At 38.6% G+C, this 15,819-nt stretch overlaps 1 protein-coding gene across 1 annotated transcript in view; it reads left to right on the top strand.

Annotated features, from left to right (window-relative positions):
• The window catches only part of lama4 (laminin, alpha 4), a 40,932-nt gene that overhangs the window by 18,852 nt on the left and 6,261 nt on the right, over positions 1-15,819 (top strand). The window contains exons 13-31 of the mRNA XM_022203995.2: positions 373-566; positions 4,564-4,680; positions 5,341-5,489; positions 6,709-6,850; positions 6,945-7,038; positions 7,130-7,246; positions 7,537-7,722; positions 7,877-8,016; positions 9,410-9,574; positions 10,196-10,341; positions 11,102-11,264; positions 11,364-11,497; positions 11,741-11,912; positions 12,145-12,276; positions 12,370-12,512; positions 13,354-13,483; positions 13,769-13,906; positions 14,033-14,166; positions 15,348-15,512. Coding sequence (XP_022059687.2) covers positions 373-566; positions 4,564-4,680; positions 5,341-5,489; positions 6,709-6,850; positions 6,945-7,038; positions 7,130-7,246; positions 7,537-7,722; positions 7,877-8,016; positions 9,410-9,574; positions 10,196-10,341; positions 11,102-11,264; positions 11,364-11,497; positions 11,741-11,912; positions 12,145-12,276; positions 12,370-12,512; positions 13,354-13,483; positions 13,769-13,906; positions 14,033-14,166; positions 15,348-15,512 — 2,761 coding nt within the window. The remainder of the gene's footprint in view (positions 1-372; positions 567-4,563; positions 4,681-5,340; positions 5,490-6,708; positions 6,851-6,944; positions 7,039-7,129; positions 7,247-7,536; positions 7,723-7,876; positions 8,017-9,409; positions 9,575-10,195; positions 10,342-11,101; positions 11,265-11,363; positions 11,498-11,740; positions 11,913-12,144; positions 12,277-12,369; positions 12,513-13,353; positions 13,484-13,768; positions 13,907-14,032; positions 14,167-15,347; positions 15,513-15,819) is intronic.

Genomic DNA, 15,819 nt, shown 5'->3' with positions numbered 1-15,819 from the left:
CTAAAATTTAAACCTACATGCAGCACTAGTGTCAGAAGGCCTTTAAATCTGATATATTGTCTGGAAGCTGACTGGCTCTGCCGTGGTCTTGCTTTGTAAAGACATAAATTCAACTCTTTATGAATGAAACAAATCAAGTCACCTGCTGAAATTTTAAGAGCAAAGAAATGCAAACACTCAAAGTTAAAGGAAAAACCATTATTGTGTTACCTAGAACATAGCAGACAGTCAAAATTTGGATACGCATGTAGTCACTGCTGTGGACCAACTAAAAACCCTTATTTTTGGGCCAGACATCTACAGTAGCAACTCCCGAGTCACTCAGATGTGACACTAATGATGAGGACGTCATATCTCTGGTTGGGTTTTCAGTGCTGAGGCGCATCCGTCAGTTGGAGAAGAAGCTGATGATGACAGACGGCCGCCTCCCGTCCATCAGGGATGTCATCTCTCGACTCTCCAGCAGGCTGTCAGATGCTCGTGGATTTCTCCTGAAAGCATCCAGCACTGTACAGGAGACTGAGGACAAGAACAGAGCCAGCGTCCTCAAATTCCAGAGGAAAGAGGTGCTTTTTCACAAACCCCCTTCAGCTCCAGAAACTCCCCTTGCTCATCTTTCTCCCAAGACTCCTCAGTAGTTCTGTCAACATAAATTTGTTTGTATAAAGTTCTGTTAAAGAACTCACATGAGTTCCTCCTCTAAGTGCTGTCTGCTTTAGCTCCATTCACCATGTTTGAAACAGTGTTGAGTTGTGCTTTATCATAAGAGGATCCTCAGTCTGCACAGTTGCATTGAGAGTGATCTGGTTGTTGTTTGCCTGGCACGTCAGAGAGGTCTATTACTTGTGGTATTAAAGTGCTGAGAGCAGAAACACAACCATGTGTGGGAGCTTTGGACTGTTACATTAGGATGAGGCCCGCACAGGGGGAGAAGCAGTGCTGCAATGCAAGAATTTTTTTTCCCATGACAATATCCAGAGCCCACATAGAAACATCGCTTCACTTTCCCGTGGTGCACCCAGCCAGTTCACAGAATCACGACTGTGGAGAAGAGATTCATGTTATTCTCCAAGAGAAAAAAAACAAAACACTGACAAGTATTTAGACTGATCTGCAAATATTATTCTGTATATGTCATAGTTGGCCAGATAGATAACAGAAGGATCATTTAGAAATCTTGGCAGGAGGATTTGCCTTATATCTGCCTTAATATAAGCAAAGATGTAAGTTTTATTAATATGCATCAATGGATCTGCAACCTCTTTGGCAACCCTGAAGGCCTTGACAGACCACAACGTAAGACAGCAACATAAGTGCTGCTTCAACGATTAAAGTTGTATAAAAATTACATATGCAAAACAAGGGTCTTTCACTGTACATTTTACAACATTTGTCATAGTATTTACTGCGTCAACACTCTAGCAGGTGCTGTAAAATGTGCAACTTGTTAGCAACAGGTCAGAAAACATGTCAGTGGGGACATCCGTTTAAATTGTGCTATGAGTCTCATAGATGATATTTGTAAAATTAAAAGATAACTTTGCAAGTTGCATTGTAGCTTTCTCCACAAGCTAGCCTGAGCTACTGAAGATTGAGATGAATAGATAGACTGGTCGCATTCAAATAGCTATCAGCATGGCCTGACTTGTGTTTTCACCTCTTTGAAGACTTTTCTCTTTGTTCTGGAAGAGCAAAGTGACATATGCCCTGGTAATGGCTATGTTGTGTTTGTCTATGTCTGTTCCAACAATATCTACTGGGCCAAAGACCAGCTATGCTAGGTGTTTGAGAGGGCCTACAGACACAACAGTGCATTGAGCCAAATGCTAACAGGCTCATTGCTCATGGTTATATGGCTAACATGGTTGGGTCCAGGTCGCAGGTATTATCATTTTAGCAGTTTAGCATGTTGGAGAGCTAGCAGTTGCTAATTAGGACTAAAAATGGGTTGCAACTGAGGCTGATGATGAGAGTGTTGTTAGTTTGTGATATGTATCATGCAGCAGGCGATGCAATTAATTGAACAGTTTCACACCAAAAATATATAGAACTCTACTGTCTTTACTGCTAAATTATCTTTAGAATTTTTAAACATCACATGTCTAATTGATGGCACTGTTCAAATAGGATCAAAAATAGACTACTGTACATAAAGTGACTTAAGCTCCAGTGCATTTTGGGTAAAGACAATGGATGAATTTAATAATCGTGGATGTGCCATGCTTCTAATTTGTACCTCTGGTCCCTCATGGTATTCCAACAAAAAATCCCCTGCTGCCCAAATACCAGCTTCTCCACAGACCCCAATTAAGAAAGCAAACATCTGTGGCACATTTGACAAGAATCCTCCAACAGAAAAGGTTGATTTTTGCCCTTTCTATTGTGAATGCTTAATCATAGTGGTGAAACGTCTCCAGGATGTAGGAAAGGGAGTTTTTTTTAACATCACAATGTAAAATGTATGGGCTGAATTGGCGCATTCAGGTGGAGCCATCAGAGAAAACAATACTGAGCAAACCTCGAGCCTAGAAAACATTTTTTTTCTCATGCGCCAGACATGCAATTTTCCATCATCCAGTTCTCCTTAATACATTTATTGTGAAAACTCACACTGTGTTTTATTACAAAGCTGGCAGCTGCATCTGCTTGTTGTTATTTTCTCTTAGAGAAAAGGCTGCCTTGTTTTTTCTCTGATCTTCATATGAGGTTAATTTGTTGCCACGAAGGTCTCAAAACAGGCTAATTGGTTTTTCGTCCAGTGAAGCAGCAGTGGACAAAGGTTAGCTGAGCCAAGAAAGGTTACAACTAGTAGTGATCACAGTGCAGTCAGAGATAGACATGACTTCCACCTTTCAACCCACAGAGGCCCAGACGTTTCTCCTCCATACAAAATGGAGTGGAATTATGTTTGAAAAATAAACTTTTCTTCCTTTGTTGCAATTATTTTATCTGCAGCCTCATAGGTAGAAGCAGGCAGTAAATTAAACACCTTAAGATTACAAACATGAACTGGAATTTATCATAAAAAATGTATATTTTTATTAATAGGGAATTGCATTACTGTAACATTATTGCAGCAGGGCTTCATGTTGCCTTTATCAATGTGTTGTATTAACCAATAATCATATGTAAAAAGTGAAAAGGGCCACCTGTCTCTGCAGTTTCTTCATGCCTATCAGATTTATTTAGTGTCTTTTGTGTTGTTTTTGGTTTACAGCCTTTTACAGAGCATTATTTGTCCAGCACATAGTATCATTTTATGTGATTTTATCTTCTAACTTAGCAATTTTGAAATTATTGTTGGAGTTTCATCACTGAGCTCTAATAATGTGAAAATGTAACATTTAGAATCCAGAACCTGGCTGCCTGGCAGATTGGAATCACAGTAAAACCTTTAAATATTCTAACATATTCCATGAAAAATGGTTGGCAGTAATGTCAGTACACATTATATGCAATACATGTGTTAAAACATGTAAAAACACCTGTATGGTCCTTCCATTCCCTGAGTTCACATCCTGTGTTTTGATGTCATGTTCCTGGACTTGTTGATTTACAACTCTGTAAAAATATATGTGGTCAGAATCTGGAGGCAGAAAGCTGTGATCCTGCAGAACAGCTGCTGCCTTGTGTGTCTGCATGTGCTGTGGGTGTATTTGTGTGCATGCGTGTTATCGGGAGCGGGGATCTCCGTGATCAGGGTCTCTGCTGTGAATGGTGCGCTAACCAAACAGGGAGCCTCTACTAATCTGGGGGCGCAGACCTGTCGACACCAGCTGCGACCACAGAGTTCAGGCTGCTGGCCGAATCCAATGACCTCATCAGTGTGCCGCACTCAGTCATGCAGTCAAATTAAAGGTGGCCTGTTGGCACTGTAACACATTTATCCCAACTAGTTTGGCCACCTTACAGACGAACTTGTTTAAATAGCATGAAAATTTACACTATACGGGTTGTTTTTGCACTTTTTATTATTATTATATTGAGAAATCTAACAATTCCCCATAAGCAACCACTTAAGTTTAGTTACGTTGTCAGCTCCTCTGAAGTGATTTTAAAAGCTACTGCACGCATCACTGGGCTGTCATAAGCAGTAGGAAATGTCCACAAAACACCAGCTAACACTGCCTGATATTGTCTTAAGGAAAAGGTTTTAACCTAACATTTAAAGAACATTTTAGGGGTGTTTTAGGGAAGTTAATTGTTACGTGCGATATAAAGTTATAATCCTAAGGATGATTTCTTGATGTTGTCAGGGCCAAAGATTTTGTTACAGGATAACAAAGAAAAAATATTTTCCCAAAAATTCTAGAAATACTTTCAGGATGTTATGAAGGTTAAGATTTCACAGGCAGGACGGTCTTTTCTTTCAACTCTCTGCAAGAAAGCCAGTTTAATTTGCGACAAATGTCAAGCCAAAAACCTTTCTTCTCATTTCCTGTCTTTCTCTACTGTGTCCTAACTAACAAAGACCAAGATATACCCACACCCAAAACACATAAAAAGATTGTAGTCTAAATTCTGTTTGCTAAATGTTATTCTGATTATTTCTGTGTCTCAAAGGCGAAGCAGCAGACTCTGACTCAGGACCACGCTGCTGTCAACGACACACTGGAAACAGCACAAGCTTTCATCTCCGAAACAGAGAGGACTGTGGCTGAGGTGGAAGCTATGGTGCAGGTGAGGCGACATGACAACGAGAAGAACAATTTACAGGACCTTTTATTAGTTGGGTTCAAACGTGAGAGTGGATAAAGCTCCAGGTTCCTGCTGTCTAATGATGCTCAGGTTTTTCTTTATAGCCCAAGGAATGGGACAGAATGTATCATAATCTAATAGACTGTGGGGTTGCATTGAATTTATGCATGAAATGGAAACCTGAGAGCCGCTTTGGGTCTGGACCTGGCCAATTTAATTTGGAAGCAATTTGTGGATTGCAGCAGATTGAATAAGTGCCATTCTCAAACAGCTTTCCCTTTTTAGTCAAGTAGCTCTCTATTGAGTTACTCTGTGGGGATTTACAGTAATCCCAATGTAACAATATTAGCTTGGACCTGTGTGTGTGTGTGTGTGTGTGTGTGTGTGTGTGTGTGTGTGTGTGTGTGTGTGTGTGTGTGTGTGTGTGTGTGTGTGTGTGTGTGTGTGTGTGTGTGTGTGTGTGTGTGTGTTAAGGCACGTTGTCATTCTTTAGACTTTGAACAGTCACAAGGTAAAACAATCCAGTTGTGTTGATGTTACTAGTAATCAAACCTGTACAGAGATTGTTTATCATATTGATGCAAATCAGTGGAATGCTCTCCCAAATGATAATTACAGCATTTGTGCAATCTGTGCATGCAGAACGTGACTCAGTACCACGCCGCGATCGATGGCGCCAGTCAAAAGCTGATGGACAAGGCGGAGCGTCTCTCAATGGCTGACAGAGATCTGGTCCAGCAGGCCATCAATCACGCTGACGACATGGACTTACAGGCCCTCCAGCTGGAGGAGTGAGATACGCTTTTGAAATAAGCCTGTTGAAGACTTCCTAAACCAACTGAACATTGCAGTTTTTATATGATTGAAAATTCTGTTCAGTGTTACTCAAACAGGAGGAAATAGTGCCATTGTTGGTGCATGTATTTAGCTGGAGATTACTCACAGTGGTGCAGTAGTTACTTTAGCAGTTTAGGTGTGGATTTTGTCATAATGGCTCAAAATAAACTACAGTTCATAGTGTTTTTATTAAGGGAGTAACATCACACCCAGTGCAACTCTTAAAAAAACTTTACATCTGAAAAGTGAAGGCTTTAATAGTAGAATACATTCATTGATTTGAAACTGCTTGCTGACAATAAGAAAAATATAGAATTTACATTAAATGTGTAAAAGCAAAGAGCAAGAGTATTTTTTCTATACACTTCAACAGTAGCTACATGTTTACAAGAAAAATGGTTTGAAAACTGAATTAACCCACTTGTTCCTGTCACATTTTGACTCAATGTGAGCTCATTTTTCACTGCAATATTAAGTCCCATCACTCTTTGAAAACAGCACAAAAAAGCTAGAAATAAAGAGAGCTCAAAATGTCATAAATCATACAAAAAGGTCAGATTTTTTTAGATTTTGACTGTTGTCATTTTATTATTGACAACTCTTTCCTCAACAGGTTTTGGGATTCAGAAGGTTGAATAAAAAATGATAATGAAGATATCATCAAGTTAAAGGATCATTTGAAAACAGAAGAAACTTAAAGCTGCAATATTTTTCTTTGTAGTTGTTATTTTTGTTTCCTGTTATCCACCTGGGCGTAACAAGATTATACTAGCAAACAGTCATTACAAATTGGCATTCATTTGAAATTTCTGGCCACCTGTTAAATGTAATTTAAATGCCTGCTTTCAGTTTTATTCACAAGCTAATGGCTATCTTTGTTTGCTGTTTGATGCTAGACAGTTAGCATGTATTAAGTTAAGTAAAAGTGAACCAAAACAATGCGATAAAACATGCTAAAAATTCTCCACAGGCCTGAGATGATAATTCTCTGTGGATTTATGAAATCACCCTCACATTAAATCTAGTCATCTGATCCACTGTTAATTTAAAAATATTGATGAGTGCAGCTTTAATTTAATCTGATTTCCAGGCAGAGTGGGAATATTTGATGCTATTATGTAATTTAGAGGCGCTTGAATCTAACTGTGTCATCAATCAACTTCTCTCCTCCAGGGATCTGAAAGAGAGCGACGCCAACGGCTTCGTTCAGCGAGCCATAAGTGCCGCCAACGTGTACAACAACATAGTGAAATACATCGACGACGGCAATATCACCTCGCTCACCACCCTCAACTTATCCCAGAGAGCTGAAGATGTGCGTCAGATCACACAACTCTACAACATTTTTTACAAATTTTAATCTATTTCTATCAGTCTGCTGTATTTTTCTATTTCTGTCTGTGTTTTAGGCCATCACTGGCATTAACGTACAGCTCAATTACCTGGTCACTAAGAGCGACAATGTTTTCAAGGAGTCTGTTTCGTTGCATTCAGAACAAAAGGGTACGCAACTTCACAGAATGAAATATCACAGATGTAATAATTGTTAATTTGGATAATAATCAGTGTCCTCCTGTTGTTTTTGTTGCCACAGAGGTAGAAGGTGAGGTGACTGACAAACTACACTACATTGAGGAGACCAAAGAGACCATGGATAAAAACACCAAGAAACTTGCAGAAATAGTCCAGGATATCAAGGAAATTCACAAAGGTAGGAATATACTTCATTTAAAGAAAGAAAAGTGATTTCAGTGTCTAGTTCAGACAGAGCTTTTGCTGTTTGTCGCCTCGCTTAGCACAAAAACTGGCACACTTTAAAACCTCTACCCAAGTCTGCTTTTTGAAATGTCAGACTGCTCCTTTAACAGTTAAAATGACATATTCTGAATTTGAAAAATGCACAACAATGTGTTTTCTGAACCATTTTTTTTTATCTAGACGTATGATATATGGAGTGGTTTTCTCCACCAACTAAATGTCAAAATCTGTGCCCACTTCCAGACAGAACGCCGCAGCGTCTGGAGTTCACCATGAAAGTAGCTGAAGGGACTCTGAACCGCTCAACAGAAGTCCTGCAGACGATCACTCCCATCAGCAGCAAGGTGGAGGAGTGGGCCAGCAACATGCAAAACAATGAATACTCCACAGATGCATACGAACAGGCTGTTGTCTCCGCAGGGGAAGCAGGTGCAAGATTCAGAGCAACAAACACGTATTTTGGATATTTGAAAGAATCAGAATGATTATTGATGAATGAGATAACTAATTTGGCTGATCCACAACAGTCTGTAACTACGTGCGTCACATTTAACCCGGTGTTTTGGTAATGCTCAACCTGCAGTGGAGAACCTGAATGTGCTTGTTCCTGAGCTGCTGGACAAGCTGAAGGTGGTCGAGGACAAGAAGCCCGTCAACAACGTGACCACCAACATCATGAGGATCAGAGAGCTCATAGCCCAGGCCAGGAGTGTCGCCAAGAAGGTTAGTTCATTACTTTTTACATACTTAACCCTCAGTGTGTTCTTCTCATGACATGTATTACCTTCTATTGCAGTCACAAAGATAAGCATTTTCTGCAAAAAAAAAAATAAAACGGAATCTTTTAAAAACCCGCATCCTTTGATTCTCAACGCAAATTTTGAAGATATTTTCCAAAGATTTTTATAAGCACCTGGTTAAAAAAACATTCCCATCTGATGCACAAAAGACAGATTTAGTCAGAATCAGTTTTGTTGCCAAGAACATTTCAATAAATGCTAACAAGTAGAATATTTTAAAGAAGGATTAAAGTAAAAAGTGATACAAGTCATACAAACAGTGAAGAATTTTGAGTAATAAAAAGTGCTAGAAATATTTATAGTGTGCAGGATATTTGCTTGAGAATGTGGAAATGTACATACTGTTTTGTGTAAACAATACAATATAAACGGGTGTAAATCATAAGATTCAGAAATATCAGTATGGCTACTTGTAATTAATGATAACCTACGACAAAGAAGGCGCTATTGATCAATTTTTGCTTTTGCTTTCAGTATAACTTTATTCACTTTTTTGATGCTTACAAGACTTTCATCAGTTATCAGTTCATAGTTTTCCAATTGGAAATCACAACTATTGAAAGTAATAATACAATTAGAAGTAATAACACACAAAGTTACAGTCGCTCTCACAGGTAGCGAGAAATAACTAAATAGAATCATCAAGTGGTAGCACAGGTGGATCAGTAAAGTCTCCCCTCTCAAAACTCAAACTCAGGATTCAAAAGTGATATTAGCATAAAATTATGCTAATCCTCATTCTAAATGTTATATTTGTACCATTAGCATGCATAAATCTAATGCCATGGCCCACCAGACAATAAAACAATAACAACAACTTAATTTCTATAATGTTTTTTATAATAACACACAATTAGTAATATTTGTTTTGCAAATTATTCTACACAATAAAATCAAGATATCACAATTCGTGCATGATACAGCTAAAAATACAAAACATAAGACTGACATTAATAAAATAAAATGTGCAAAAACTGAATCATACAGAGGCAAAATGTATACAAAGTCATAACAAACTGTGTCTTTACAGGATTTAGTGTTATATCTCAGCCCTATGAGATCATGAAAAGTGAAACTTCTTTTTCTCTGAAATATTACAAAAATAGTAATAAGGCATTTTCATTAAAATGAAACTCAAACCCCTAAACTCAGATCAACGACAAACTTTCACACTTTTCATTACACAGACATGAACTTCATGAAAATCTATTGTTGTGGCAAGATAATAATAAGACGACCGTATTTAACAATCTTGAATATTTTCAAAGCATTATTTGTGCAAACTTTCAATCATCTTGATTTGTTTTCTGTTCCAGGTCCAGGTGTCCATGAAGTTCAACGGACAGTCCTCAGTGGAGGTTCATCCCCACAGCAACCTGGAAGAGCTGAAGACGGTGACGTCCATCAGCTTGTTCATGAGAGTGGACCCTGACAAGGACCCCATAGAGGACCGGTTCATCTTATACTTGGGAGACAGAAATGTGAGGAATCCAGGGAAAATGAATTTGGTTGCTTTGTTTTTTGAGGCCATCAGTTACGGTAAAAAAAAGAAAAAAAGCCAACCGAAACTTGCAGCTAGAGGCCCAAAGGCGAAGATGAAAGGCGGGGAGCAGCTTGTGGATGTGAATAGTTTGTTGTGATCATGGGAGCAGAAGTGACAGGCTTTTGAAAGCGTGCAGTTGCCCCTTTTACAAAGGTCTCCAAGAGACGCCTGAGACAATAGTGCATGTGTGTGCCTTTAAAGTTGGCCTTCATTTACATAAATACTGCCTCCCTCCGCCCACCAGTGCATAGAAACGGTGCAACGACCCAATATAAGAGTTCTCTGTTCTCCTTCAACAGCGCTTCACCTTGGTGATTTCACTGCCACTATAATCTATGCAGTGATGTTGGCCAAGTTTTTTCAGTGGTAGTAGTCACAGATGAACTATAGCTAGGCTTCTGAAACTCCTATAGATCAGGTAAAATAGCATTTCCCTGCAGGGAACAAACAGTAACAGTGAAGTATTGTAAAAAAAAAAAACAAACAAACAAAAAAACCTCCCATAACAAAAGCTGTGAATGGAAAATGACCGCTCTGTTTTTGCTGTTTCTGCCTTCAGGGTAGGAAAGACTACATGGGACTTGCAATCAAGAACGACAACCTGGTGTTCGTGTACAACCTCGGGGGGGAAGATGTCGAGATCCCGCTGGGTTCAAAGCCTGTCAGCCAGTGGCCTGCAGTCTTCAACTACATCAAAGTAGAGAGGTAAGAACTGAGCTTTAGGTAAGAAGATGCAGCATTTTGCAAGAACCCTTTTCTCTGGCAGAATCGTCCAGGTGGTGCACACAAGTGATTTAACACACCTTGTCATGATCACAGATTTTCTTGAATTTAATTATGATATAAAAATAAAATAAAGTGCACCCTGTAGAGTTTCTGATCACGACGAGTGCTGTGGAGGAACTTTTATAGAGGTGACAGAACAATGATAACAAGCAGCAAAATATTTTACATGAAGGGAAATTTGACAGTCACATTTTTTTTTTAAATTTAGACCTCAAGGATATAAACTATGGCTGCAAAAATTACTTTTATCTGTTTAAAATAAAAAACCAAAGGCCACCTTTAATGCAAAAATTATTTTCTGGTAACCTGTTTGTCATTCTCTTAGTTTCCCAATTGACTGAATTTTCCTTTTCTGATAAAGACTTTTTGATTTTGGCATTTTATTCATCTTCATTTGCTTCCTAAAGGGAAATATACTTTTATCCATTTGCAAGAATTTTTTTGCATCTAGCTATATACCAAACCATTCCTTCTTTATTTCGATCTTTGTGTTCTGATCACTCATTCCTGACAACAGTATCAATATTTTTTCTTTTTTATGGTCTATTTCACCATAAATGGGGTGAAATGGTATCAGTTATGCCAATTTCCTGGTTGCATACTTCCTCGTAAACAGGTGGCCTTAATCATGTTTGAACTAGATATTTCGGCTACTGTTACTCTTTGTTCTTGCTTGCAGGCTGGGCCGACATGGAAAAGTCTTCCTGACCATACCAAGCCACAAAACCACAGACGAGCAGAAGTTCATCCAGAAAGGCGAAGCTCCTGGAACTGACTCACTGTTCGACATCGACCCCAACGACATAGTGTTCTTTGTTGGTGGTGTCCCACCAGATGTCAGGGTAACGGCAAAGTTCCTGAATACAAACAGATTTGCATATAGCAATATGATTATTCTCTTAAACAACGACATGTGAATGTTCTCCTTGTCTGCTCACCAGCTGCCACCTCCTCTGAGTCTTGCTCCTTTTGTGGGCTGTATCGAGTTGGCCTCGCTCAACAACGACGTGATCAGCCTGTACAATTTCAAAGAGACTAACAAAATAGACATAGTTGCATCTCCACCGTGTCCCAGGTAAACTTTTGCATGGCTAGACTGAAATTTAATTTAAAAATACGTATCTATATTGTTCTTTAGAGCAAATTCCTGAACAAACCTGAAAATAATAACCTTTCCAGCACCAATTTGCATGTGTCAAGAGCTGTCCAATTTTCAGTTTTCCATTACTTAATATTTTTGTGCGAGTGATGAACATGAGCTGAATTCATCAAGCAGATGCTTTAAAGTACCAAATCATGATTGTTCTTCTTTTCCCAGGTATAAGTTGGCATTCTCCCAGAGCCGCATTGCAAGCTACCTGTTTGATGGAACAGGTTACGCACTTATCAATAATATTGAGAGTAGAGGGAAGTTTGGTGTTGTCACAAGATTTGATATTGCAGTGCGAACAGTCGCAAACAATGGCGTCCTGTTCCTCATGGTCAATGGGGTAAGTCTCATGACTTTCTTTTAATTTATTTGATTCTGCTGTGCTAACCATCTGCAGAGTAGTTTTGCAGCTCACCATTGCTAGTGTGATGTTTTATTTGATTCTGATGCAGTGCTGGATCAAATAGAAATAAAAAAATTCTAAGTAGAAATTTGACCCATATATTGTACATTACATGCAGAATGATGATCATCTTAGGCAAAAGCTAATACATTTTTTTCTTTCCTCTCAGGATAAATTCTTCCTTTTGGAGCTAAAGAATGGCTTCCTGCGCTTAATGTATGACTTTGGCTTCAGCAACGGGCCTAAACTTTTGGAGAATAACTTACCCAAGCTGCAAATAAATGACGCAAGATACCACGACGTAAATTCCTCTTCTTCTATTATTTGTCTGAATGATCACAACTTACACTGTGAATGTGTTGTAATAACTGTCAGTGTTGGGACATTTCCACAGGTTTCAGTGATCTACCATCAGTCAAAGAAAGTTATCCTGCTGGTGGATAAGAGTCATGTTAAATCTATGGAGAATCCGAAAACCATACTGCCCTTCGCAGATATCTACATTGGCGGGGCTCCGTCCAGCGTCCTCAAATCCTTGTGAGTTAAATATGCCTGCAACCAAAACAACTGCAACTGCAATTTAGCTTTAATAAGTGGGAGGATGGAGAATATTTGGGTATCAGGTCCAGTGGTTTTATGACTGCATCAGTTATTTTTTTTGCCTCCAAAAAAGGAGGCAAAAATAAGTCATGTTTTTCAGGAGTTGTTTCCTTCAACGCCTGAAAAACATATATGTTGCAGGAACCATTTGAGTTTTTTAAATGACAACAGCTATTAAAACTAGCTGACCAAGTCGAAGTCAACCATCAAACATCTTAGAAGCACATGTTTTTCTGGGGAGCTAGTGGAGGCCAAAGTGGAGGTAAAAGGGAGATCAGTATTGGAGATGCATTCATCATGACTCCAAATTAATTGATTTTCACCTGCTGGATGCTTAAATAGCCAGCATTTACTAGCGTATGAGCCACAACAACTTCTTAGTATAAGGCAGTTATAATTAAGAGGCTTGTGTTTTTTATGCTTCTGGAATTAAAAATGTCAGTGGAATGGAATTTGTGCTTTCGGACTGCATAGCTCCTTCTAAAACAGTCTTTTTTTCATAAGGAAGTACTTGTCCAAACACTTTTTGTAAGCGATTGACAGATAAAACCAGAATAAATAGTAATGGTTGGCTACCTGAGATCTGAATTTCCTTCAGCTGTGCAATATTTTAGCATGGTGAGCCATGATGGAGCAGTTTTACATGTCTGTCTAATGTCTGACAGCAGAATTTTTGAGGCAAACAGGTGAATCCTCTTGGGTCTCAGAAAAAGGTTTTTTGAGGGTGTCTACATAGTCGCCTATAACAACTTTACATATGTCATGTGTGTATCCACAGGCCAGAGTTGTCTTCTGTTGTTGGCCTGAAGGGTTGCGTTAAAGGATTCCAGTACCAGAAGAAGGACTATAACTTGTTGGAGCAGCCTGGTACTATTGGCATCAGCAGCGGCTGCCCTGAAGAGTCCTTTGTAAGAGTCCCCTCCATCACTTCACACACTGTCAGTGATAATGCACTGTGTATGTCCTTCTGAAATCAATACAAATATATGGCTAAGAGTGGATGGCACACACTATCTCACAAAGAAGTCAAACACACATCTGCACACTGAAACTTTGACTTTCAATTGAGAGAAAATAACTGTCCGTTCAAGTTCAACAGCTTTCATATGAGTCAGTCAATATTTGCACTCCAGGATCCCTGAAGTGTAAGAGGGGTAATAGGTGCTGAAAGTGAAATGTGTTTTTTGTAACAGATGTCCCGTAAAGCCTATTTCAGTGGAGAGAGCTACCTCGGATCCACAGCAAAGATTTCACCCTTCGATAACTTTGAGGGAGGATTTAACTTCAGAACGCTACAGTCCAGCGGACTCCTGTTCTACACCAGCGAAGGGGTAAAAACACATCTATGTCTTCATGCGCTCAACAAAAAGATACATGTTAAACAAGTGGTACGATGCAAAGTGAATATGTTGTATCTTGCTGACTAAAAACGGTGAGCTTATTTTCTCTGTCTTCAGTCTGATGAGTTAACCATCTCTCTGGAGAACGGAGGAGTGGTGCTGAACAACAGAGGCACTAAGGTCAAATCGCACAAGAAACAGTACAACGATGGAAGGACACACTTCTTAGTGGCCTCAATCAACAACCAGAAGTAAGTGTTTGACTTCTGAAAGCTGTTTTTGTGTTAGATTTTGAAAGTAGTCATTGGCACACTCTCAATTGTGTACATTTAAATAAAGCACAGCTTGAGTAAACACTAATTGGATTAGTTTGCCCTCCACATATAAACTTGTAGCCCTTATGTGAGGAATTTGATGTATATATTTTTAAGCTACAATTAAATGTAATTTGTAAATAACTGATAATGCATAAATTACAGAACCAATGCCAAATAAGCTCATTGACACACAAGCAACTCTTTTGTTATGGTTGCATGACGCCAGTTATTTATTAACGAAGATTTTTTTTTAATTATAGGGCATATTTGTGCAATTTAAACAAATCCAGATCCTCCAAGGACCTATGAGAGTGCACTAGCAGCTGAAAAGAAAAAAGAAAAATCTGAATACAGGTTAATAATATGTCCAAACACCAAATTTGAAAGAAACAAGAAAAAATGCTTAATTTAGCTTTTGCTAAAGCTGTCCCGTCAAGCCTCTATTACTACCCAGGTTGCAGCTATGGCTGTTTATGTTATTTTTTCCATATATTTGAACAAATATAGTAGCCATATTAAATTTACCTTTAATGAGATACATCTAAATGTAATTTAAATGAAGTTCAATCAAAAATTGTCACATGACTTTCAATGAAGTCTTACTGCTGCACTGCTACACTTAACGAGCTAGCGTTTACCAACACTAGCTAATCAGGTTTTATTTCCCCATATTATTATATTCAAGTACTGCATTTCCTGTGTGATGTAAAAAATTTAGTTGCTAACATGTTGGTATACTAAATTACATATATATATATATATATATATATATATATATATATATACATATATATATATATATGTATATATATATATTTTTTTTTTTAAATTCAAGAAGGTAGAAAAAACTGACTAACTTAACTTTGGCTAAGGCTACTGAAGCTAGCCAGGCGGCAGTCTTTGCTGTTTGCTTTTTTACATGCTAATGCCCTAGTCTGCCAAAAAGAAAATATAGTTATATGGTTAGCTTAAATGTGAAAAAGTCAAGCTCAGGTCAGCTAAATTTTGACTAATTTTTCAGCTACCTTGCCAGTGTAACGGAATGCATTTACAACTGAAGAAAAGGTTGTCAGCATCTAAGGTGACTTACTAACTACTTAAATTCTTCACTTCAGGTATTCACTGTTGGTGGATGACAAAGACAAGCAGGAGAAGAAGCGTCCATCGTCAGCACCAAGATCCTCCTCAGAGGCTACTACGAGGACGTTTTACTACGGAGGGTCTCCAAGCAGCAGCTTCAAGAACTTCACCGGCTGCATCAGCTACGCCTACATCAACAGGTAAACCTCCACTGCACAGTTAGAGAGTGAGAGGACATGCACCTGAGTTTGAAATGTGGATTTAGCTCTAGATAGATAGATGTCTTATTGATCCTTTGCAGGAAATGATTTAGTTATAGCAGCTACTATCAAAGTCAAGAACCCACATTTAGCACTGAATATAAAACATTTCTGGTACCAAAACTATTCATGCAAGTGCCTTAACATATGGACACGTGAAGAATTAGAGTACTGTAAGGTAATAAAAATGCATACAGTATGTAATGTGTAAAATATGACTGCAAAAGTGTAGAACAATATGTAGTGT

This window comes from Acanthochromis polyacanthus, chromosome 16 (genome assembly GCF_021347895.1).
Source record: "Acanthochromis polyacanthus isolate Apoly-LR-REF ecotype Palm Island chromosome 16, KAUST_Apoly_ChrSc, whole genome shotgun sequence".
In the NCBI taxonomy this organism is placed as follows: domain Eukaryota; kingdom Metazoa; phylum Chordata; class Actinopteri; family Pomacentridae; genus Acanthochromis; species Acanthochromis polyacanthus.
Note: the sequence above shows the minus strand (reverse complement) of the source record. Positions and strands in the feature narration are given on the sequence as shown.